Source organism: Triplophysa rosa, linkage group LG15 (genome assembly GCF_024868665.1).
Source record: "Triplophysa rosa linkage group LG15, Trosa_1v2, whole genome shotgun sequence".
Taxonomy (NCBI): Eukaryota; Metazoa; Chordata; class Actinopteri; order Cypriniformes; family Nemacheilidae; genus Triplophysa; species Triplophysa rosa.
In genome coordinates, this window is record NC_079904.1 from 4,741,922 (window position 1) to 4,766,223 (window position 24,302).

Sequence of the window (24,302 nt, forward strand, 5' to 3'; positions counted from 1 at the left end):
CCTGCCGGGGTTGCTTTCGCTGTCTTCTGACAGCTGGTGGAATTTGAGTCACAGTTTTTTTTTTCATTATGCCGGTTGCAACCAGCGCAGTCAAAGGTCCATCACATCAGGTTAATGAATGATGCTGTTAGCGGTTATAGCTACTGATGGGCTCCTACAAACTGTGACATGGTTATCATAATCACTCCAGCCTTTTTTAATTATTGTAGTGTTTGTTGGGCTGTGCATCTCAAAATTAGATATATACAGTATATATACATAACATGTATCTTATAAATAACAATAATATTTATTATTTCTCATTCTCAGATCTTTTATATAAATAGATAGATTGGCTGTTGCTAACACTACAAAATTACTTTGCTACCTTAATTTTTTTAATACAACTACTTTAAATCTACAAAATCTACAATCTAAATGTTCATGATGTGGTATAATTTTATATTTATTATCTTTAGCAAATCATTAAACAGATAATGGTAATATTTAAAGGGTTTGTTTATCCCAAAAAATATATATACTATTTACCAAATATATTTATAAACATATTTTAATTAACAAAATATTATTAAAGTAAGTCTAATTAAGATCTTTAGTATAATCTCAATGTGTTTTTTATTTTATTTTTAAATTACAAAACCATCACAAATATATTGTGAATATTTAAAGGGTTTGTTTATCCAAAAAATATATATACTATTTACTGAATATATTTATATTTATTAACATATTTTAATTAACAAAATATTATTAAAGAGGCCTAATTAAGATCTTTAGTTAACGTGTTTTTTTATATTAATTTTTTTTACAAAACCATCACAAATGTATTGGGAATATTTGAAGGGTTTGTTTATTCAAAAATAACATTTTGTAAGTAATATTTTTTCTCAACCGAGTGGGAGAGGATCGCGAATGCCTTCATAAGCTTCTAAAGGAGCATCATCACCCAACCTGTTGGTATGCCATCAGGACATTTGAGCAAGAGTGGCGTAGAGGTAAATTACTTTTTTTGTCCTTTTAAGCTTGAAAAGAGGTGAAATATTCCTATTATAAGCAAAAAGCAACAGTCTTTGAAAGCCATAGGGGGTTTGAACGACATGACGCGAGTGGGTAAATAATGACTTTTTCGGATGAACTATTCCTTTATTATATCACATATAGCTTGTGAGCATGTACTTCAGTCAAGTGTAGAGAAGAGATTAAACAAATGAGTTTGCTCGACGAGATTTTCCTCAATTTTTCATGCCTCTGCCAAAAGCGGTTTGTATATTTGCCCTATTAATAGTCCCGCTTTTGGGTTTTATGTACCCTTTTCCGTATTAAGCCTGTTGATTGAGCGCTAGAATTTGCATAACCCCCGTGTGCTAACAATTCTCCCTGCGCTCTGTTGCTAAGATGCACAGAGGGACTTACTCCACTCGCTCAGATTTAATACAGCGTTCTCCGGATGATTGCTTGGGATTCCTGCCTCAGACATTCATTTCAACAGCTGAACCTGGCCGTGTCTCGCCTTGAACCGTTCATTCCGACAGCCGTTGTTCTGAGACGTTTGTGGGAACGATAAGAAAGAGAAGGCACATTGAGTGGCAGCTTTGTGAGGAAAATGGCCGGCTAAAAAACAAGGATTTGAATTGAATGAAATCATTGCAGAAAGCCTTCAAGGACTGTTGCAGCAAAACTCTTTTTTCAAACTTAAGTGGAGTAGGTCTGGCATGGCTGTCTTTAATGTTTTTAACATTTTTCCTAAATCTCAATTTTTCTGAGATCTCTGATTTGAAACTTTATTCATTTTAACTTAAATTATATATATACTGTGTATAGGATATTATATATATATATATATATATATATATATCTATAGGATAATGAACAGGATGAAAATTTAAAGTCAAAGTTTTTTTTCAAAGTTTTTTGTGAAAAAGATTCAGCTTGCCATTTCTAGTTTTTTAGTGCCATGATTGAACTAAATAAAGTTTCACACTACTTTTTGATATTTTATCATTTCAATCACTTATTCTGTCTCTCTTTAGGTATACAACTATTTAAAGGCCATAAAAATGTCGCTTTAGGCATTCTACAGTTGTGACCGTCCCTTTACATATATATTGAAAAACACAAAGCATTTATAAGCTGTCAGTCCTTGAACGATTACTGGAACGCCCAGAGAAGAAAAGGTAACTGTTTTGACAAAACATAACACCCATAGGAAAGAAAAAATCAATCGACCTCATTACATGTTGATCCCCCAAGACCTGCATGAAAAACCTGTCGCCACAGCCAATTGCATCTCTGGTCTAAATTCGGTGGCGAGAGCGAGTCTTGCCTGGCAGATGCCAGTTCTCTCCAGTGCTCTCGCAAATGTCAACACTGGGCAGAACTCCCTGGTGATCTTATTCAAAGTCTATTTTTGTTTCTTTTCATTCAGTTGTTGAATCTCTTCATCTTTTTTACGTCTGGGTTTTTTAACCGTCAATCTGTTGGAGTGAGTAACGTGGTGGGCTGCGGTTGAGTGACAGGAGGCCTGATATCTTTAGCGAGCGTCTCATCTGATAAGTCTGAGAAATCGGCGAGCGGGGTTTGAATGGCAGAACCCTGTTCCTCAAACATCACGGGCCGCACATGTAGCAAGTCGACAAGAGTTGGTTTATTCTGTCTGCAGTGATGATAAAGGGTCTCTTCCATGTGCTGTAACGGTCAGTAAAGATCTAGTCACCAGAACAGAATATGTGAGAATGGCTTGCATTCCAAACATATAACCAGTAGGATGTAGTAGCAATGCATTTATGCATCAGAATACATTGATCTTAAAAAAATAAACTTGAATTACAGAATTAATATTGAATCTAGCTTTTTTTATCTGTATTATATATGTTTGTTTATATTTATGTATATATATTAGGGGCCAAAAGTGACATCTGGGGGCACGTTTGTACAACATTTGCTTTTCATGCTCTCTCAGATTAAACCATCAAATATAATGTTTTAAACGTAAAATCTCTAGGTATTTATTGGGCAAAGTTATTTGTCAAAAAGGCATAGTGCAAAAAACCACATCATCACACGTACAACATGTGGAAAACTTTTCTGTGCGTCCCCTGTTAATTCCCATGTTTGGGATCACATGTACAACATGTGGTGATATGGTATTAACATGTGAAAAACTTGAAATTCGTGTGGTTTTTCTCTAAGGGAAATATGTTTTTAAACTCATAGGAAATAAGACATATATTGACTACAAATGTCTTATTGTAATAATATTTGTTCATCCTTTCTTGGTTTTGATTAAAGAAGCCATTCTCTTGGGTCTTGACTCAATAATCTGATTTTCTTTTCTTTTGCAAAGACTCCTGAAATTCTTCTCAAAGATGAGTTTCAGTTTACAGCTGTGCAACATGAATTCATTTTTATTTTTATTTAATAATATATAGGCCTGTCAGGAGATCAGACTTTCTCTACGCCAAAAGAATTCATTATCACGATGACTGGTATTATCGCAATATCTATTGGCTTGTTTTTAAAGAGATGTAAATGACAAATTCCTCTTTAATTTCTGTCATGTCATTTTCTTTGTCTTTCATTTGGTCAATGAGTCACAATACAAATACAAATGTAGGCAGGCAGAGAGACCGTTTCTAACCGTTTTGTAACTCTTAAGATAAAATTTTGATTGGGTGCGCTTACAATATTGCGATATGTGTAGAATTAACATGATATCAATATTTGTGGGTTTCAGTGTCACAGTTATTTATATTGTGACAACCCAAATAATATATTTAAATAAATAAACTAATACATAAATTTTAACAAGTTGGATATCACTTTTGGCCACAACTGTATGTTTGTTTGTATGTATGCAAATATAATCTGACTGTGACCATCATGAAAAAGTCTTATTTTCAAGTCTGCTCTTCTGCTTTGTCGTAGGCCGATTTCAATGTGGTACACATGACAACAAGGTTTTAGTAGGTGTTGACTGTTCGTCGTCGTTTTTAGGGAGGGATGCTTTTCCTGCGTTGCGTGTGTTATGACAGCGAGATTATTTCCAAATCCATGCTCTGTCAAAACAAACATGTGTGATATTTATAACAGCTTTCAGATTTTATTCATTTGTGAGCATTTGTCATACCAGGTTTAAACCTGGGCTATCACTTCTCTGTGCATTTTAACGGCCCCGTCACACAACATCAAACCGCACCGATGCCTGCGGGTTTCATCTTTAAATTCTGTATCTGTCTCTGTGTTTGTCAGTATAGAACCTTTCACTAAACCGGTTATGCTCTGGCAGGAAAGAAAATATCTCCGGTGTGTTATAAAATTGCCATTACTGATGGAGGTCACAGAAGCAATTATCCAGGAGTCGTTGAGACTTTCCTCCGAGCGCTGCCCGACCTCTCAGCTGGACACCTGCCCACCACCTATCTCTCTCCTTTTGCAATACGAACGCTAACACGTCAGGAGTCCAAAAGGTCCGCAAGCCGTGATGTCAAATTCCATGTGCGCAAATTCTCCCTTCTGCACCATTCATAAGCCCAGGGTTATGATTTCTATGTGTTTCTGCAATCCGTACGGAGGTCACAACACAGTAGCATCAATGGACGTTTTTGATTCTTTGCACACTATGAAACTGAAAATGCAAAGTGTTTTAGACTCTTGGCAGTTCTTGGCAGGCGGTGTGCAGAGAAGGTACTCAAACATTATTTTGTCAAGATCAATGAGATGTCTGAATTCATTACTGTAAACAAAGAACAATTATGCTCTTTACTCAGAGAGTGGGGTTTTACGACAGACGATCAATCCAGCGCTGAGCTCAGAGCTCAAGGCTGCATTATGAATTAACATCAAGTGAAAGAGAAGTGTCTAAAGACAAGTTAAAGTGGTAGTTCACTCAAAAATAAAAATACTGTCATCATTTGTACCCCCTCATGTCATTCAAAATCTGTTTATGACTCTTTTTTTATGTGAAACTCAAAAGAAGATTTTTTTGGGGAAATGTCTCTATGTTCTGTTTCCATACACTTGAAAGTCAATGGAAGCCAATGTTGTTTTGTTAACCAATATTTTCTAAAGTTTCTTATTTTGTGTTCTACAGGTGAAAGAAAGTTATACAGGTTTGGTATGACATGAGGGTGAGTAAATGATGAAAGAATATACATTCTTTTGGGTGAACTATCCCTTTAAATTAACAAAATGTGAACACACAGTTCAAGAGTTGTTTTCTTGTTTCATGTGTATTTGAACCAATGGCAGACCAGAGGCCTGAGGTACAGTCAACATTTCATAAACGCAAAATATGCACAATTCCTAATGCACACCTCAAATTTACAAAATATAAACTATATACAGTATATTGCGTTAATATATGGACAATCTTGACTATGTGAAGACACACTTTAAAGATGAAATCTCTGTAAAGTTTTATACATAAGGCACCTGCTTTTTGTAAAACACACAACACTGAAGTTACTTGTGTCCCAAAGACAATAAATACCAAAATCATTGTATTACAGTACTGTTGCATCAAACCATACTGAATTATAATAATGACAATCTAATGAGAATCATCACCGAGAAGTTGACAATAATGAGAAAATAAAATGAAAACAGCTGGACACATTACAGTAATGAGAATTTGGGGAGAGGTGCTTAATAGTTATATTATATAAATACAATGCCGCAATAAACAAAACTAATAGTCCAATAATAGCCTTAAAGGTCCACTGTACAAAATTTAGTGTCATCTAGTGGTGAGGTTGCGAATTGCAACCAATGGCTCACTCCACCCCTCTCTTTCGAAGCACTACGGTGGCTTCTTTGCCGAAGGAGATGACGTATTTACGAAACGCGCTCTGTAGGGAAAGTTACCTAAGATATTTAGTCTTGTTTTGTGAAGAAAGTATAAGATTTATTAACATTTATGTTTAAAACAAGAAAAACAAGAAAAATATATATATGTAATGTTAGTAATTTTCTAGAAGAATTAAATAGTAGTCAAAGGTGCCCGAGAACTCTTTGTTTTCCTAAATTCTTCAAAATATTTCATTATGTGTTCAACACAACAAAAAAATACAATATTTATATTTATATTTTTTTCCTGCTATGGTAGTGGATGATGTCCCAGAACTGAAAATTGCTAACATTCTTCCAAATATCTTTCTCTGCGTTCGTTGGAACAACGAAATTTATACAAGTTTGAAACAACCGGAGGGTGAGTAAATGATGACAGATTTTTCATTTTAGGATGAACTATCCCTTTAAGTACCAGAAAAAAGCAAGCAGATCTTTTTGCTTGTTTTAAACAAAAACGTACTTAATTCATTTCCTTTCATAAAACAAGACCAAATATCTTAGGTCACTTTCTTTGTCAAGAAATCAGTTTTTTGCAGTGTGTCCTTTCATTTTTTATTTGTTCGTGTTGGATAGTTCAAAGGTGTGATTTGATCATTCTCTCCTCTCCTGCCTCAGCAGGTTCTGTGTGGCACATGTTTAGATTTCATCTTCTCCAGCAGATTCCCTGTAAATCAGTGTTGTGTACAGATCGGTGTTGTCTCACAGAAGGCGACAGAAAGGCTTCGGTGCTAGCATGTTATAGAGAAGCTTATCCCCTCTGGCTAAGTGCCTCCTCAATTGTGAAAGTGGAAAATTGGGTGTGATGTGTTGTTTGGAAATCAAAGCTGTTGCGATGAAAGTGAAGGCTTTACTCCCTTTTTTGTTATCCTTCCTCACGGACGCAGTCAAATTTTGCCAATCGTCAACAAAACCAAAAACTCTTGGCGTGTAGCACTGGCTCACACATTGTTGCCCTTAAGAAAAATATTGGCATCGATAGAGAAACGGGGTGCTTAAAGTCTATTAGCAGTGATTTCTGAAGAAATTACTAAAACATGTGGAAGAAGGTGCAAACGCGTTCGGCTGCACTTTTGGCATTGTCCTTGCACAAAGGGTGTCAAAAGCTCATTTCCGCTGGCGATGCGGGCTCATATCAGAGGAGGTGTCACCCTGTGTCATGTACATGGACTTTTTCATTTAGCTCGCCCGCCTTGGAGACCCCTGTTTATCATACCGCTTCAAGCTTTTTGCTTTAGTATGAATGTTTGTTAAAAAGGGAATTCAGTCTGTGCTTATTATATTAAACAGGCAACCTTGTTATGCATATTTAACAGCAGAGTTTAGAAAGAGAGAGAGAGAGAGATGCATACTAAAATTGGAAAGCGCCCAGCAGATGAACAGTAATCTATTGGATGGAGATGCATTTTGGCACAGGCGTCTGGTCTGGTGGAGACTCTCTGCTTTATCTGGCAGTTTAGTGTTTGCCTGAAGATTTTAAGATCTGTGATTCTTGGTTACTCGTATCTGATATGTATCAGTGGCAATGGCCCTGAAAATATCTGTTATGTACACCCCATTGCACATTACTTATTCTATAATCCAGTATTTGTGTATTCGTTTTTGTCGTCATGTTATTCTGGAAATACTTTTTGGTTACTATAGTAATACCATGTTTTTACATATACCATGGTATTCTGGTACATATTTTCCAGCCATTGCAAAGACCAAATGATCTACGCTGTGCTATGCACACATCTTACTGTATGTTAACAGTTGACTTTTTTGTGCTATTTTACTTTATCTGTTAAATTTAAGGAGGAACATCTGTGACAAAGTCGACACAAAAAAGCATAACCGCACTTTAAGATTTATGAGCTATGAAATAGCAGCCTCTGCGCAATGAAAAATTTAGTCTGGGCAACTTGTCCTTTGATTACATTTTTATACATTTACACTAGAAACATTTGTTTCATCTTACCGCCAAACATTTCTCAAAATATAAAACTGCATATGCCTTATTTGCAAACCCAGCATGCCTCCTTTTTACAAAATGACACTTAAGTCCCTAAAAACTCAATAAAGCACTGTGTAACCATGATTAAAGATGTAAAAGGTTCATTTAGCATTGCTAATAAGACTTCTCTGTGTTAGCTCCGAGCTATACCGTGGCCTTACCCGCACTAATGTACTGCATCTAATTCGTATTAAGAGCCAGGTGGACGAGGCCCAAGGAGGTCAATGCTGAAATGAGTTTCTTCTGAGCGCTAAAAGGTGGCAAGGGGGGTATTGCATTTAGGTCAAAAAGTGACTTTCCAAAACCACAAGGACTAAGTCATGTGTAACGTGATTTGTAACAAATTAACAGTGTTGCCTGAAATTGGAAATACAGCATTATTAATTTTAGTGTCGCTGAATTGGAAAAGAGGCTTTGAATGTTTAATTGTTTTACTCCTTTGGCAGTATTTGTTCTTGGGCGGTTGGTGGCACAGTAAGAAGGTCAAAGGTGACATGTCTATTATTGGTAGCCTACAGCGGAGACCCAATTAAAACACACTTTCAAGTGAACTAGCATTAAAGTGTGATGAAATCGCATGTAGCTTCTCTAATGAGGTGGGCTTGCAAATTGTGTTGTTACATTTTTTGCGTTGCACACTTGAATTATAGTTTTTTAAATATCCTAAAGATATGAGAATGGTGCCATGCAAAACTGCTGTAGTGCTACAGGGTTGATAGTATTCTGGGTGGTTGCTAGGCTGTTACTACTTGGTTGCTATGGTGTTCTGATGGGGTTGCTACTGTACTGTAGGTGGTCAGTCACCAAGATTCTGCAATAGTTGGATGCCTATGCCTAGATATGACCGCCAGGTCTGTGAGATTTTTGCATGTTCAGTAGTTTGTAGTTCTCAATAAATGTAATGGTTAGCAAATCACAAATAAAAGAGGATAAGTTATATCAAGCATGCACCAAAGTTTAATACTAGGGGGTTGTATGTTGGTTTGATTCATTTTGTTTCATTTTAATGCTCTGTAAGGTTTGATTTTTTTCATATTTTTTGCATTTTTGTCTTCAGATTATGAAACGCAAACGCAGCCATATTTGCGATGTCACAACTGCTCACGAGAATAAACGAGGTGGCTAATTCATATGAATTCGTGCAATGTGAATCGAAAAAAAGCACGATTGCATAAAAAAGTCCCTCCTCTAACCACACCCCCACGCCTAATGTCAGTGGCGCTAAAGTAAATCGTACGAAATCGTACAAATAAGATCGTACGAATTCATATGAGTTAAATAGTTACAAATTCCCATGAGATGATGTTGGCTTTACTGAAAAACTGTTTGACTCATGACTCATAAAAAACACATCACTTCCTCGCTCACCCCATAAACGACCCAGAAGCCCATCTAATTAGCATTTTTTCATGCATTTCACAGGAACTAACCGCTTTCCTTTTTGCAAAAAGCGCATATAAAAGATTCACCCTTGATTTGCGCCATAAAACAAAACGCAGCTCGCCCCCGGATAAGTGTTTGCACTTGGAAGATTGCAAAGACGTTGTTGCGTCTGGACATGGGTGGTTGTTGGCATGTTAAGTAGCTCACTGGCGCAGTCTATAAATGCCAGGAGTGAGCGGCCCACCTGGAGAGAGGCCCAGCGGCTGAGAATGAAGTCAAGGACATGTGAATTAGTCCAAGCCGTCAGGATAGTGAGAACGCAGTTTGAGGCGCCGGCATGGAAATGGGTTGAGTGATGCTCCGTCAACATCATGAACATTGATTAAACCAGGTGATTTTGCACAGAACAAGGTAAAGTTGGTAATGTTAGAAAATCTAAGAGCAGTGCTGGATGAAAGTGATTCCCCTCAGGAGAGACACAAAAGTTTAAAAGATTATCTTTAAAAAAATGCACCTATGTTACTTCCTCCCTTAAACAAAAACACAATTTATGAGCCATCCACATTGAAGATTTTATCATTTGAGATTTCAGTGTTTTTATCTGAACCTGTAAGAATGTAAACTCATTTAAAACTAGATTTGACCTGACAGCACTCCCGCAGCAATCTGTTCGCAAATGCGGGTGGGTTTCTTAAAGGCACGGCAACAAAAAAACACATTTCATTTAAATTCAAGGAGAGGTTCGCTGATAATTGTTTGGCACAAAAATACTTAATTAACCTTATTAGCGGACCACAGGAGAAAATAAATGAGAAAAAATACCTGATATAACTTTGACTTTTATACAGACTTGCTTGTGAAAAATTCTGTTTTTGAAGTTAAAATGATTTGTGGAAGCACACTGTAGTGTTCTAACAATATTATAGATTTAAGAAGGAAATAACTTTACATAATTTCGCATGCTTGAATGACTGAACAAACAACAAGCTTATTCAGAAAGTGACAGTCCAAATTGAAAAAAGTGTTCTGTTTCAAATCGTTGTTTACAAATATTTGTTTCTCTCACAGCTTAAGTCTGTTTTTGAGACTTGTGTCCGAGATTTGAGTTTATTAAAACATGATTATGAGAATTCATTCTTTTACACTGTAACAATCAGAATGGGACTAACATGACTAAAAGCGTACACACAGGCTTTGCTATTCGTCGCAAAGGACATGTTGCTTGTTTTTTGTCAGTTCACATAAGCATTTAAGCACCAGTCACATCTCAACATGCTAAACCTGCTCTTCTCTCATTGTGAAGTGAACGGAGTTGCTTCATGCGTTGAAGGTAAACATATTAAACATTAAACCCCGTTAATGCAGGCGATGCGGAACAGGCGACTGTTTGGGTGGTTTTAACGTTAAGATACTTGCATTGAGATCAATCATTCGCTTTGAGACGCATCCTCCATTATTTATCATCTCCTTAGAAAAGCCTGCATGTATTATTCACATACCGAGAATCTAAATTTAGTCTCGCCTTGTGGGAATGACATGGCACAGGAAGATGGTACACAATAGAACAGCATGCGTTTGAGCGTGTACTGCGCATGTGCAAGGATTAGCATTTACCATACTTTCCTTTTTTCACTTTACTACAGTATGCATACTAGAATGCGCAGTGTACTACAGAGGACACTTACTGTGTCCCACAATGCATTGCACTTCAAAATGTCACATCAATCTTTAGATTCAAAATGCCAATTATTATGTAATGACTAGGATGTATTTAGTTTCGACTACTCCATAGTATGCTATGCGGTCAATAATTTCAAAATTATTGCAATATTTTTTAGATTTGTTTTTACGTACCGCAGCAATAAAACATGGCTGTTTACTTTCAGATTTTGTAGTAATGCTTTTTTTACTCAGACTGTGTAAGAATGTGAAACATATGTATTTTTTCTTAAGACGTATAATTATTGTAGTTTCATTCTTACCTTGAAATATAACGGTTGCTTTTCTTAAAGAGTAAATGTTTTGTGATTTTAAAGGTTCTATGCATACACTGTGTAAAAACACTTTCATTTTCTACTAATAGGCAGTTATTATTACCTTAATTCTTGACTGACCCTCAAATGATTCGTTCGGTGATTCATTTGTCTAATCAGCTCCTTTCTGTCAGCCTACTCTGATCTGATTGGTCAGATGGTCTAGTCTGCTGTGATTGGTCTACCCCGTGCAGTGTCGCAAATGGAACGTAGGCGGGCATTACACGTGTGACACAAATCTGACCCGGAACTGAAATTAGAACGACAGACGACTCATTCGCGTAATTCTGAGTTGACTCCTCTTTTCCCAAGCCAAAATTTTGTTATTCGACATGTCCAGGAAAAATGGCACGTATGGGCACCCTACCTAATCCACCCTCTTTCCATACAAAACCACAGCTGTTACTGTATCTGCTCCATCATCCTTTCATCCATTCTTGATGCTGAATCCCAGTAACAGACTGTTGTCTGGCCCAGTATGTGCCGAGCTGAGATGACACCGTGTTCGGCCCGTGTCCTTCACGTATAGCTGTGCAGTATTATACAAACTTGGGTGTCTGGAGACGGATTGCATCTGTGTGCGTGCCTCCCTGCTGGAGTGGTACATTATTCCGTGTAAATGAGAGCAAGACCTTGAGGTATTCTCGGAATCCTACATCTGCTTTTCCTCCCATTTACCACAGTCACGATTGTCCAGCGAGACTCGGACTGTTTGTTCCGTGAATTTTGTTAAATGAGGAGCTCGAAAGATAAGAATGGTGATACATAAACAGTCTTGTTAACATGTCCCCCTGCTAGAGCCTTCCCTGAGGAGACACAAGCTTATATCTCATGGAAAAGCGAAAACAATGAGGGTTTTTGAACGAAGCTGTGTCCCACATGGAACTCATGTTTTCATGACGCTGATTTCTCACTGTACAGTATATTAAAACGCATTTTATTATTATTTCCTGTTTTTGATACGTTGCATTGGTTCTAACTTCAGTTTTATAAGGTTGTTGACTTATGTGTCTGGTGAATGTGAATGGACATCTCAAGTAAAGTCATATTTGAGGTCCAGTTTTTGAAATTTAGCGACATCTAGTGGTGAGGTTGCGAGTTGCAACCAACGGCTCACTCCACTGCTCCCCCTCCCTTTTGAAGCACTACGGTGGCTGACACAGGACTCATCACTTTTTCTCTTCTTTGCCGAAGGAGATAACGTTTTATGAAACACGCTCTGTCGAGCATTTTGTCAGTTTAGGGCTACTGTAGAAACAACATGGCGAATTCCATGTAAGGAGACTTGCGGTGTATTTAGATAGAAAACACAACGCTTCATTATCTAAGGTCTGTACACACCTCTGAAGACATAGTTATGTATATTATATAGAATTTCTGTCAATAGGGTTAGGTTCTGTCAAAATATTACACATTGCACGTTTAAATAAACGTCGTTTTTATTACCATTTCTTTTAAAGAATAAAAGAAATTGTCGTTTTTAAGAATTTGTATAGCCTACTTAAAAACTAAAAATACATAATATACTGTATGTAATAGTGATAAAAAGAACCAAACTACTGTCATACTACTGAAACAATGCATTTAAAGGGATAGTTCACCAAAAATTAATATGTTGTCATTTTCTCCTCAAGATTTTATAAACATTTTTTTGTTTCTCTGTAGAGTACAAAATAAGATATAAGGCTATATGTTACTGACTGAAAGCCCTAGTCACTATTCACTTTCATTGATGCAATCCCTATCATTCTTTATCTTGTTTTCATTTGTGAAAAAGGTCTTAAGAGTGAGTAAATAGTGCCAGAATTTCCTTTTTTGGGTGATATTTTCTTTTAGTTACTTCTGCAGACACTTGGACAGACAAGAGGACTTCAGTCTATCCTGCTCTTGATTCAATCAGAGTCGTCCAATCAGTCTGGTCTATAAAATCACCAGTGTAACACACAACAACACGGCTCACTGATGAAGAGGGTTTATATAAAGCACAGCTGTGTTTCTTGAGCCTTTAAAAGAGTCCACTCAGAGAGAGTTACTTTCCACTACATTTGTTTGCTGCACTCAATATTCTTGCACGATCCTTCCACTAGTTTCATATTCATCGCTTTTAAATACTGTCAAAGTCCTGGATCTTGTCTTTTTCTTCAAAACACGGATGCTGATGAGGAAATCAGAGCCTAGAAAGTGCGTTATGTGTCCATGTGTCTCAATAATTGTAAAGTGCTGCAATATGAAGAGGCAGAGAGGACGAGACTCCAACATTTCTGCTTCTCAGTGTCCTCATCGCTCTAAAGATCCATTTCCCGCAGCCATGTCTCGGTTTGATGCAACGCTCTTGCCATCACAACACCTGTTTCCTCTTTTCATTCAATCCTGTTTTCATAACCAGCTTTCTTTTATTCCCCAACTACATGAAGATGTCGATCTCTGCTGTTAAAAGAGATGTTGTTTCTTTTTATCTCTAATTAACACCAAGCGTTTTCCGTGTTGCTTTGTTTGCACATTAGTCTGCCATAATGACCACATGACCAGATTGGACAAACACAAATTTCTTTTCTGTGTCGATGTATGCAGATGGGGTAAAACAGAAGGGATGTCTCAGCAAACGTGTTTTTTGCTAGACTTTAATATAGAAGGTAAACTGCCTTTAGTCACTTCAGGATGATATTCTGACCAATTTTGCTTTGTGTTTGTGCCGTTACAGCTGGCTGGGTTCATCTATGCCTGTTACGTTGTGAAGCTCATTTCAGAAGAGGAAGACAGCTGTGAGTATTGCTTCATAACTGATTCAAAATTATACTATCTTTTTATGTAATTTTACATCATCCATTTGAAATTATAATTATCATCTTTTTCAGATTTGACATTATTTAATCGGCCGTTAATCACTGAAAGAATTATTTAATTTCGTATGAATGTTTTTTTTGCTTAAGAAATGATGCACAGGTCTTGGTGGCTGATCTTTAGCACTGGCAAACATTTAGATTCAGATATTTCAGGGTCTAAAACATTGTTTTTATTGATCTGAAACGACCAGCAAGTGGTTTAACGGCATAGAAAACCGCAGCGTTCAGACAACCGCACACATTATTCCCTTCAATCACAGTAATTTATAGAGCAAAATAAAAGATGAATGTGTTTCAACTTTTTGTCTGGATTTATTGGAAGAAAATAGGAATATATATATTTTTGAGGGAATATACGATCACAAGGTATATGCAAGCGAACAAAAGCACGCCAGATCAATACTGTTTTTCTCCACCAAATACAGTCAATCTTTATTTTCACTGTTCTCATTATTTAACGCCATGAAGCAACGAAGACAGACAGCGATAAAGAGAGAGGACGCATGAAAATGTTTTTAACTTCTTGGTTCTGGTTAATAATGTTTTATAATCAGAATCATTAAACTTCACCCTGTATGTAATTAAACGCAGCTGGCCTCTCATTAAACTGAGTGACTTCACTACATGTTAGGATCACGGACAGAGAGCCCTGTGGCACAATATACTCAGTGTGGCGTGATGATCTATTAATACAGACTGTTTGTGTGTTTATGAGTTTTTATGCATGGCTTCACGCATTGGGATTTAGGCCCAAACTGGAGCAGATCATGATTTAAGTCTAGAATCTGTTTGAGTCTACAAACAGGCATTAACATATTGTTTCAATAGTACTGCAGGAAAATATTTGTATTAAACTAATAACAATTTATGTTTTTTGGTCTAAAAAGTCTAAATTTGACTTTAACCAGAGAAATATAGTCAATAAACAAACCTGTGCAACATAATATATTTATTGATTTTAATATGTTAAGTTTAGTTTTCTTTCACCATTGGCACATTGCTTTATATAGTGTAAACAACAAACAATATACTAAAAACTGTTTTTTTCTTGACGCTTTCCAAAAAATGTTCATACAGACATGCTATTTTTTTTTTTAATGTTGTTTTATCTCATGCCAGGCCGGTAGTTGATGATGTCACTTTGGAAAGAAAACCTACATGCATGTCAAGTTAGCACACATGTGTTGAGTAATCGCATCATATGCATGTGCATGACATCACTATTTTCACAAATTTCCATTTTGTAGTTTACATGGAAACATAAAACATTTTTTAAAGTTTTAAAAGCCCCGAAACTCCATTGTCGTGTGAATGGTCAAAACGCTTTAGTTTAATATAACTCATTATCTGCTTATTTTGGGGTTAAACAAAAATATTTATGCTTAACGCAATACAGCATTATAAAAATGTATATAGAATGGTAAATTGTGTGTGCTTGTTTGTTTCTAAATGCCATATAAATGAAGTTATGCAAAACCAAGATCACTAAATCCCGTTTATTGTCCTATGAATAGTCAAGTTAACCAAAGCATTTCACATTGAAACTTGTTCTGCCACACTGATTTGTTAACATCCTCAAACATAATTCAACATCAGGGCGTTGAATGAGCTTCTTGATTGTCTCAATCAGCGTATATGAGACGTTCTGGAGCATTTGTGTAATTGGGAAATATCCCTCTAAAGTCTCTCAATCAGTCTATGGGTCGTCTGAATGTGAGTGCTGTACCCGACGAATGTCATCAGTGACGGCGACGTTCCAGACATGAGATTGAAAAATACCTCAGAGAAATATTATAGTGGAAGCTCTGAATCATCCATAGCCAGCCAATGATATTGCAGGTTTGTTCCCTTAGGTGCGTGGGAATACTAATCGGGTCGCCATATTGGCCATTACAGCTTTAATTAATATAATACATGAAGTGCCTCTGCAAAGGTAATGAAGGACTCAAACCAATCAACACGTTCCTTTGTTAATTACAGCTGTTATCAGGGGTGCCGTCCCAGGGTACATTTAAAGAAAGGACAGCATTTAAAATGATTCCACCTTGGAGAGCGGGCAAAAGCAGGAGGGAGCGTCACGAAGCGGCTATTACTGCGTGCAAAGTGCAGGGAAACACTTTTTGCATCTATGACAAGGAAATTAGGTTAAGGCTTTCCTTCGGGGATACGGTTTTGTGGTTGCAGGGGTGCGAGCTCGATTTGATGGGTTTTGTGTGCTGCGTGCGGTTTACAAATGCTTTCGAGAGGATAAAGCCGAGACCATAAAACGGCGGCAGCACAACCATCTCAGCTTAATTCCCTGCGGTGGAGGGGCCACCAGACTGGCTTTTTTCTGGGATGTGTCGCTTAAAACAGAATAAATAGCTGTTTTGTTGAGGTCGTTGGGTGGTTATTTTATGTGTTTGAATTTTAATGCTATAGCTGGAGGCGGCTCGCGGGCCCTCGATCTGTCCTCTTGTCCACAGTCATCAGTAGTTGTGTTTTTTTACTTCATTATTGGATCAGTGGTCCCGGCGTTTCCATTAACTTGGCAGTACTAGCCGAGAGGACTTTCGGCTGTAAAACAACTTGAGCTATTTGTTCCATTGGACAGGGGAAATGTTTTAAGAGCATTTTAAGAGCACTCTAATACAGACAAGACTCGTCTCGAGGCTATCTACCTAAACAATTATCCCCTACGGACATATTTATGTACGTAGAGGAATGTTCTGAAGTGTGGCATAACTTAATTTTCGTACTAAAATGATCCGTGTTTTCCAATTGTGTGTGTGTGCGGTTTGATTACAATCCTACAGTACACACATTTTTACAGTTTAACACTTGTATATCTGTAAATCAGCAAAAATACAGGAACAATACTGTATTAATCTGAATGTTTTTTTTATGTTTCACCTGTATTTTGAATGTTACAATGCATTCCTTTGTGTTAAATTCCTTTATTAGATAATGTCCTGGCAGTCCTGTTTTTCTTCCAGGGTTGTTTTTTTTCATTTATATTTATTCATTGTTTTATCCGTCTGTCTATTCTAAAATGCATTTTCTGTAAACATGCTTTGCAACAATGCAACACTTTGAAAGTGGTATAAAAATAGTAAAAATTGGTTTGTTTGAAAATTGCTGGGTTAAGTTAAAGGTCCAGTCTATGAAATTTAGCGGCATCCAGTGGTGAGGTTGCGAATTGCAACAAATGGTTCACTCCCCCTCCCGTTCAAAGCACTACGGAGGCTGACACGGAACAAAGATGCCGTCACGTTTTCTCTTCTTTGCTGAAGGAGATTACGTATTTACGAAACACAGTCTGTAGAGCATTTAGGGCTAGAAACAACATGACGAATTCCATGTAAGGGGACCTGCGGTGTATGAAGATAGAAATAGCTCATTCCAAGGTAAAACATAATGCTTCATTCTGTAAGGTCACCTCTGAAGACATAGTTATGTATATTATATTGCATTTCTGTCAACAGATCCTCCAAAAAATGACACAGAAAATATACATTTTTAAAAAATAAGAACATTATTATAGTGCTATTGTTTAAGTGTTGGTCTGTCACACATCATTCTGACATCCTTGTCAATGTGAAAATTGTTGCAAATATTTGTTTTATATAGTTTTTTATCATTTATACAGGTCAAACATGTGAGGTATTAAAAACCAAAATGTGTATTAAAAGACAATGTGTTGCTAAATTCAAGCACTGTAGTTAAAACTGTTGGCACAAGCTTTAGGACTGACCACTGTGGGTTCTGATAACACTGATCACGACAAAGGTCTGATTCCACAACGTGTCCAGCGTGGATTATGGGATTTGTTCTTAGAATCTGTTATTAGAATGATAATCAGTCCGTTTAGGATGCAGAGGAGAAGATCTCAGCTAATTCTGCAGCTTGTCTCAAATGTTCAATGATCTAGAAAACAGCCTCGAATGGTCAAACCCTGGTTCTTTATCGCACGCTTTAGTAGCTACCTTAGCGTCTTTGTGGAGAGTCTAGATACCCGGCCCTGAAACGGCAGGATGGTCCTCACAGAGAGGGGTCCAAGATAATCCTGTCAGCTTGTTTTATGCCAGCAGATCTGCATCCATTTCTTAGCATAACCATTGAATATGTGAATAAATGTTGATTAGTTGATAAATGACAGCTTTTAAAAGCATTCAGTGAAATGAAGTGTCTCTCTCTTTCTTTCTTTTTTCTTTAGTTGACTTTATAGGAGGGTTTGATTCATACGGTTACCAAGGGCCACAGAAGACATCGCATTTGCAACTACAACCAATGTACATGTAAGTACTGCAAAAATGATGGCTTTTAAATTGAATCAAACCTAATTTATAAACGGTTTAATCTGACGCATTCGTCTGGCCTGAAGATAAATTCTGGTCTGTGTTTGTTGATTGGTCTGTCTAGTGGGCAATAACTATTTATATTTAATTTATATTCATATTAAATCATATGTATATTTTATTGTATAATAATTGTATAAAATAAACAATTTGTTGAATTTTGTTGTATATTAATTTATTAAATAAACCATCTATAAAACATTCACTTATGCGGTTTCTTGCAGCTCAAAAAAGTTCAAAACACTTGGCAAGTAGCTCTCTGTTTCTCTGGTTTGTATAAGATCATATTTAATAAATAATCATTAATAATATTATTAATAAATAAATAAATCAACAATCATTCAAAATAAATAGTTAAACATTTATTTATATTTATTTATATATATATAATACAAGTATTTTTACAGTAGATTTTTTAGACTCTCTAGGTACAATCGTGTAGCAAGTCAGCCAGTCCGTGTCTACGTGCAAAACACTGAGGGCGTTAGGGTCTGATAGGAGGTCCAAGACCGGCCGAGTTCAAATCAAAACTGGAGTAGCTTCTCAGTCGCAACATCTATAAGAAATATCGTCAGTGTGTCTGGGATAATAGCTTAGGTCAATATTTGGGGAGGTATTCTGTTTGCCCTGTCTCGGTTGACATCTTAAATGTTTATAAGAAAGCAGTGAAATGCTCAGAGGTGGGACTGGGTGAACGCTGGGAGATTTAAAAGGATTTGGCTTATTGACACTGATCTATTGGTGATTGTGTTCTATAAAGTCGGCCTTTGTGTCCACAGTACACTCCGTTATGCCAGGAGGTGAGACAGCAGTGCTTTTTAAGTTTAGACTCATGATCTAGATGTAGACAGCTCAGCTGTCTGTCTGAAGGAGTGATGCATTTTAATGGTTACGATAAAATATGCATCATATCTGTTTGAGGGTAAATTATAAGAGTAGTTTCATTTTCCTTTAAGTGAAGTACAATCACCATGGCATCATTCAAAGTCATATTCAGCTTGTGGGTGAGATCAGTCCAGCTGATGTGAAAACATATGGCAGGGCTCCAAATGTGTCCGTCGCTAGTCTTGGCACGCAAGTGACACCAACAGCAAAATACCAGCCGGGACGTTCCCCGTCGTCCTCCAGGGAAGGAAGGGCACAGCTGAGCTGCCCAGCGTCTGGTTTGAGGGACAGGAGACGGGCAGGCTGGAATCTGGCCAGTGATGTGGGATCTAAAGGGATATCCCCTTATGTGTTTACTGTAGATAGCGAGGGAGCGAGATTCTCCCGTAATATTGGACTAGCGTTTATCCCTAGAGATTATAGCCCTCGTTCTATTTTTTTCCCCACAAATGAGCAATTCCTGAAAACCAGGGTAACAGTAACACATTTTTGACAGTATGTAAGGATGAGTATATAAATGGATTTAGATATTCAGCAGATCATGTGATCACAACATATTGACTGCCTTAAAGGGATACTTCACCCAAAAATGAAAATTCTGTCATCATTTACGCACCTTCGAGTCCAAATCTGTATAAATGTCTTTGTTCTGATGAGCACAGAGAAAGATATTTGGAAGAATGCATACAGATTTTGCCCCCCATTGACTCTTATAGTAGGAAAAAATACAATGTCAAAAGTGCCCCAGAACTGTTTGCTGTCCTACATTCTTCAAAATGTCTTCTTTTGTGTTCAACAGAACAAAAAGTATTTGAAAGTATTTTTTCCTACTATGGGAGTCAATGGGGGGCAAAATCTGTCTGGTTATAAGCATTCTTCCAAATATCTTTATCTGTGTTCATCAGAACATTTAGACAGATTTGGACTCGAAGGTGAGTAAATGATGACAGAATTTACATTTTCGGGTGAAGTATCCCTTTAAGGGGCAAACCCGGCTAATGTAGAATAACATGTAGAATGAAGCTTTTTTCAGGCTATTGTTAATCTTCATTGTGTGTCTGTACATCATTTTAAACATAAAAAAGAAGTAATGTACCTTTAAAATATACCTCCTTGATGTTTCCAAGCATTTATGACTTTGGCATTTTCTGTCACCAGTATACACAGCAGAAAGGTGCAATTACATGGGCTTTAGATCAATGACGATCTACAATACTTTGTGCAACTCTTTAAGATCCATCCATCCTTGTCTTCTGGGAACAGATGGATGAGGATTACACCAAATCCACAGAAAGACAACAGAGCAAATTAATTATTCTTCTAAAAGAGCTACATTCTCCCGTAACCCATAAGTGCTTCCCGGTTGGTAAAGGTATCAGGTCGATGATGCGCCGTATATTCACCGTCAGCCAGTGTTTCGTATTTATTACATGGCCGACTGACTAAATCATTCTGTCACGTCATGGAGTCTTTTGCTTTTGTAAATGTCAAAATCTCACTTTTCCATAATGCATTGGAGTGCTGTGAATGGCAGGTCTATCCGTAGACAGATTGCATATTTTGATATGTCTGTGGGAGGATTTTGTATGCATGCTTTGGTTAAAAAACATGCATGTGCGTTCTGTGCATTTTAAAATGCAACAGGGAGGAAAATAGAATAGCGCAATGAAAAGTGGAAAAGGTCACGGCTAATAATTAGTTGAAAGGGCAAGGAAGAGAAAAACAGAAATGAATGGATGCAACTCAACAACCTTCAACGGGATGCAAAAAAAGAGACAAAAGACGCTTTGTTCTACCAGATACAAAAAACAAAATGTGGTAGTTAATCGGTTGTTAGCTCATGGCTGTAAATCAGTTTTTATAACATTTGCGGTTGTCTCATGTTTCAAAAATACTCAAATAGGAATTTAGAAATGCTTTGTTTGGAAGTTTTCAAAAGGTTGCTGATAGGCTCTTAGCAGAAAAATACTAATATTATTACTAAAATTGATTAAAAATACAAAAATTACTTGAATTAAAATGAAAGTTGTGTAACACACAAGAAAACACATGCTGATAAGATGAATTTGCATAAATGTACAATTTATCCGGTTTTATGTGAACAAATCAATGAAATTCAAGACATTGATGGAATTCAAGACAAGACGATACCAAACAATAAATCAACAAAATCGAAATTCATAGTGAAATAATGTAGGACAAATTTTTTTGTATTTAGCCATATTAAAGGAGTCATATGACAGGGCTAAAATGAATATTATTGTTTGTTTTAGATGTAATGCAATGTGTGTACACGATTTAAGGTTCAAAAACGCTGTTTTTCCACATACCGTGCGTGTTTGTATCTCCTCTCTGAAACGCGAAGATTTTTAACAAAGCTCATCGCTCTGAAAAGCGAGGTGCGCTATGATTGGCCAGTTAACCACTGCATAGTGATTGGTCGAATACTGCAAGCGTGTGACGGAAATGTTCAATACTGCCATCTTACCATATTCGGAACATCCGGTTGGAAAGCAATTGTACTTTTGTACAATTTCTTACAATTGTTTTACGTGTCTAATACATGCATGGGCAACTTATATAACACACCAAAGACACAGAAAAACACGTGTTGGCGCCATATGACCCCTTTAATAATTTTGCAAATGGGCCTATTTGTATTTCACAGCAACATCCAATAAAATGCAGTTCTGTGTTTCATGTTAAATACATTTTTGTATCCTACACAATTTTGGTACAGTGTTAAGGCATTAATATAAAATCTTCCTCCTGATGCAACATCCAATAAATAATATTCTCAAACTGTTTTCTTCCTTAGGTCAAAATAAAAGGACAACTGCCTTATCAACCCGTCAAACCGAAGAACTTCGAACGCTCTGTCTCTCTACGTAAATGTCTTAACATGATAGTGTCTTACGAACTGTCGGAGGAACACTGAACCGACGTTTGACCTCAAAAACTAAAGCAACAAAGTGGATTTTCTTTGTCTATGCCCAGCCCTTCGTCTGTCTCAGCACCAGAGCCAGGAGGTGCGAGAGTGCCCCCCTGTGGCCATGTCTTCTCAGCAGACTTATTGCGACCGTGAACAATGCAAAGCGGTGCTGAGCACAGGAGCAGATTGTGTTGATGTCTGTGTATTGTGCCAGACATCAAAGCACTGCGGAAATAAAAACTTGGAATCGTGCAATGGACCCGGGTGGATTCAAGCGATCCGTACTTAAAGAATGTTCATTAACCAGTTAGTATGATATTAGTTATCTGATGTACTTCTGCAATCTTCAAATGGTGACTGGAGTGAATTGTTGTGGTTGTTTACAAAGGGTTATTCCAGCAGCGGGATGGCCGTCACATTCGGTTTTCTTAAGATAATTATCTGCAACCCGATTCGTTTTAATTCTTCTGGATGTACGTGCGTTGAAAGTGCCAAGACGAGTTACAAAAAAACGAGTAGCTGCTAAGATTCTTATTTTTTTGACAGTCAGAAAAATAGCTATGATTTTATCAGATCAACGTCGACATGGGATCAACCGTACGTGTTTGCATGAGGTGTCAAAAATCTGTTGCGTATTTAATATCTTTCAGCTAGAAATAGACCGACCTTGGAAGGCTTGACAGTGGCGACTGTCCTTGCTCCAAAAGGTTGTTTGTGAATATCGTGTTTTTAAGATGGTGTTGAGTCCTGTTAACAAGATAACGAATAGAATACAGTTGTAACTTCTTTCTATTTTAAGCCTTTTTTAACATGTGTGCCACTGTTCACTGTTTTCTAGTAGACTAATAATTTATTAAGCCATGTGGGGGGGGCTTTTTGACATATGTGTACATATCGAGGGGGAAAAGTCTTTGGAGGGGGGTAGGGATAGAGATGCATTATTTCTAGTGATGTGAGAAAGTTTGATTTACTTTGGGTTGAGATTTAGTTTCGTGTCGTACCAGGAGGTGAAACCCAGTATCTCAACGCAATTGATGCCCAGCTTTCAGGCGAAAGGTTTATGTTCCCCCGTACAAACTTTTACGAAATATACTAAAGCTATTCAGGAATTTCCGCTCTCTGATTTAGCTGTGCTGTATGGCTTCATTTGTAACCTGCCTCCTGAATGAATATCATAAAGTTTCTTTGGTAACACTTTGCAATAAAGTGCTGTTTGTTAACAATTAGTTAATGCATTAGCTAAAATGAACTAACAAAGAACAATACTAATACAGCATTTATTAATGTTAGTTCATGTTAATTTCAGCATTTACTAATACATAATAAAATCAAATGTTGATACTGTTAACATTGGTTAATGCACCATGAATTAACCTGAATAACTGTTTTGACATTAACTAACATTAACAAGGATTAATAAATACTGACAAACTAAATTATTCATTGTTAGCTTATGCATTTACTAATGTTAACTATAGCACCTTATTGTAAAGTGTTACCGTTTCTTCTTATACCGCACTTTCAATTGTCGATTTCACATATCGTAGCCCTCGGATGAAGCATGAAATGTCTTTATTTTGGTCAAACTGCCTGAAATGATGAAATATGTATTTCTACATTGTATGTTAACTTCTCTCTTAAACTCACAGTAAATGTGTGCCGAAACTCGAAATATATCTGCGGTTTGGAATTCCCAGAGAGAAAGTGCCTGAAACAACATCCTGTTAACATTCCAGTAAATGGCAATCTGCTCTCATTCAAGGCTGTATATAAACAAGGGTCTAACTGGGCTGTGTTTAAATCAATCCCCATGTGAATTACACTGGCAAGGCTAAATGGCTTTGATAATTAATAAAGATATTTTAGCCGCTACACTCTCCAGACCTGGCTGGCAAATAATTCCCTCACTGTAAAAAATGATTTGTTGTTTTTTGTTGTTTCAACTTAAAAAATAAGTTACCTGGTTGCCTTAAAACTTTAAGTTAGTTCAACTTAAAAATATTAGTTCACTTAATGAATTTGTTGCAAACTCGTTGTGTTGACTAATAT

At 36.9% G+C, this 24,302-nt stretch overlaps 1 protein-coding gene across 2 annotated transcripts in view; it reads left to right on the top strand.

Annotated features, from left to right (window-relative positions):
* nkain2 (sodium/potassium transporting ATPase interacting 2) overlaps window positions 1-24,238 on the top strand; it is a 127,962-nt gene extending 103,724 nt beyond the window's left edge. Inside the window, exons 5-7 of one of the 2 annotated variants that reach the window (XM_057353186.1) lie at window positions 13,958-14,018; window positions 18,295-18,376; window positions 22,140-24,238. In XM_057353186.1, coding sequence (XP_057209169.1) covers window positions 13,958-14,018; window positions 18,295-18,376; window positions 22,140-22,149 — 153 coding nt within the window. In that variant the 3' untranslated portion in view covers window positions 22,150-24,238. Of the gene's footprint in view, window positions 1-13,957; window positions 14,019-18,294; window positions 18,382-22,139 lie in introns of those variants that run through there. The other variant, XM_057353187.1, reaches the window with a different exon arrangement.
* Window positions 24,239-24,302: the final 64 nt, after the last annotated feature.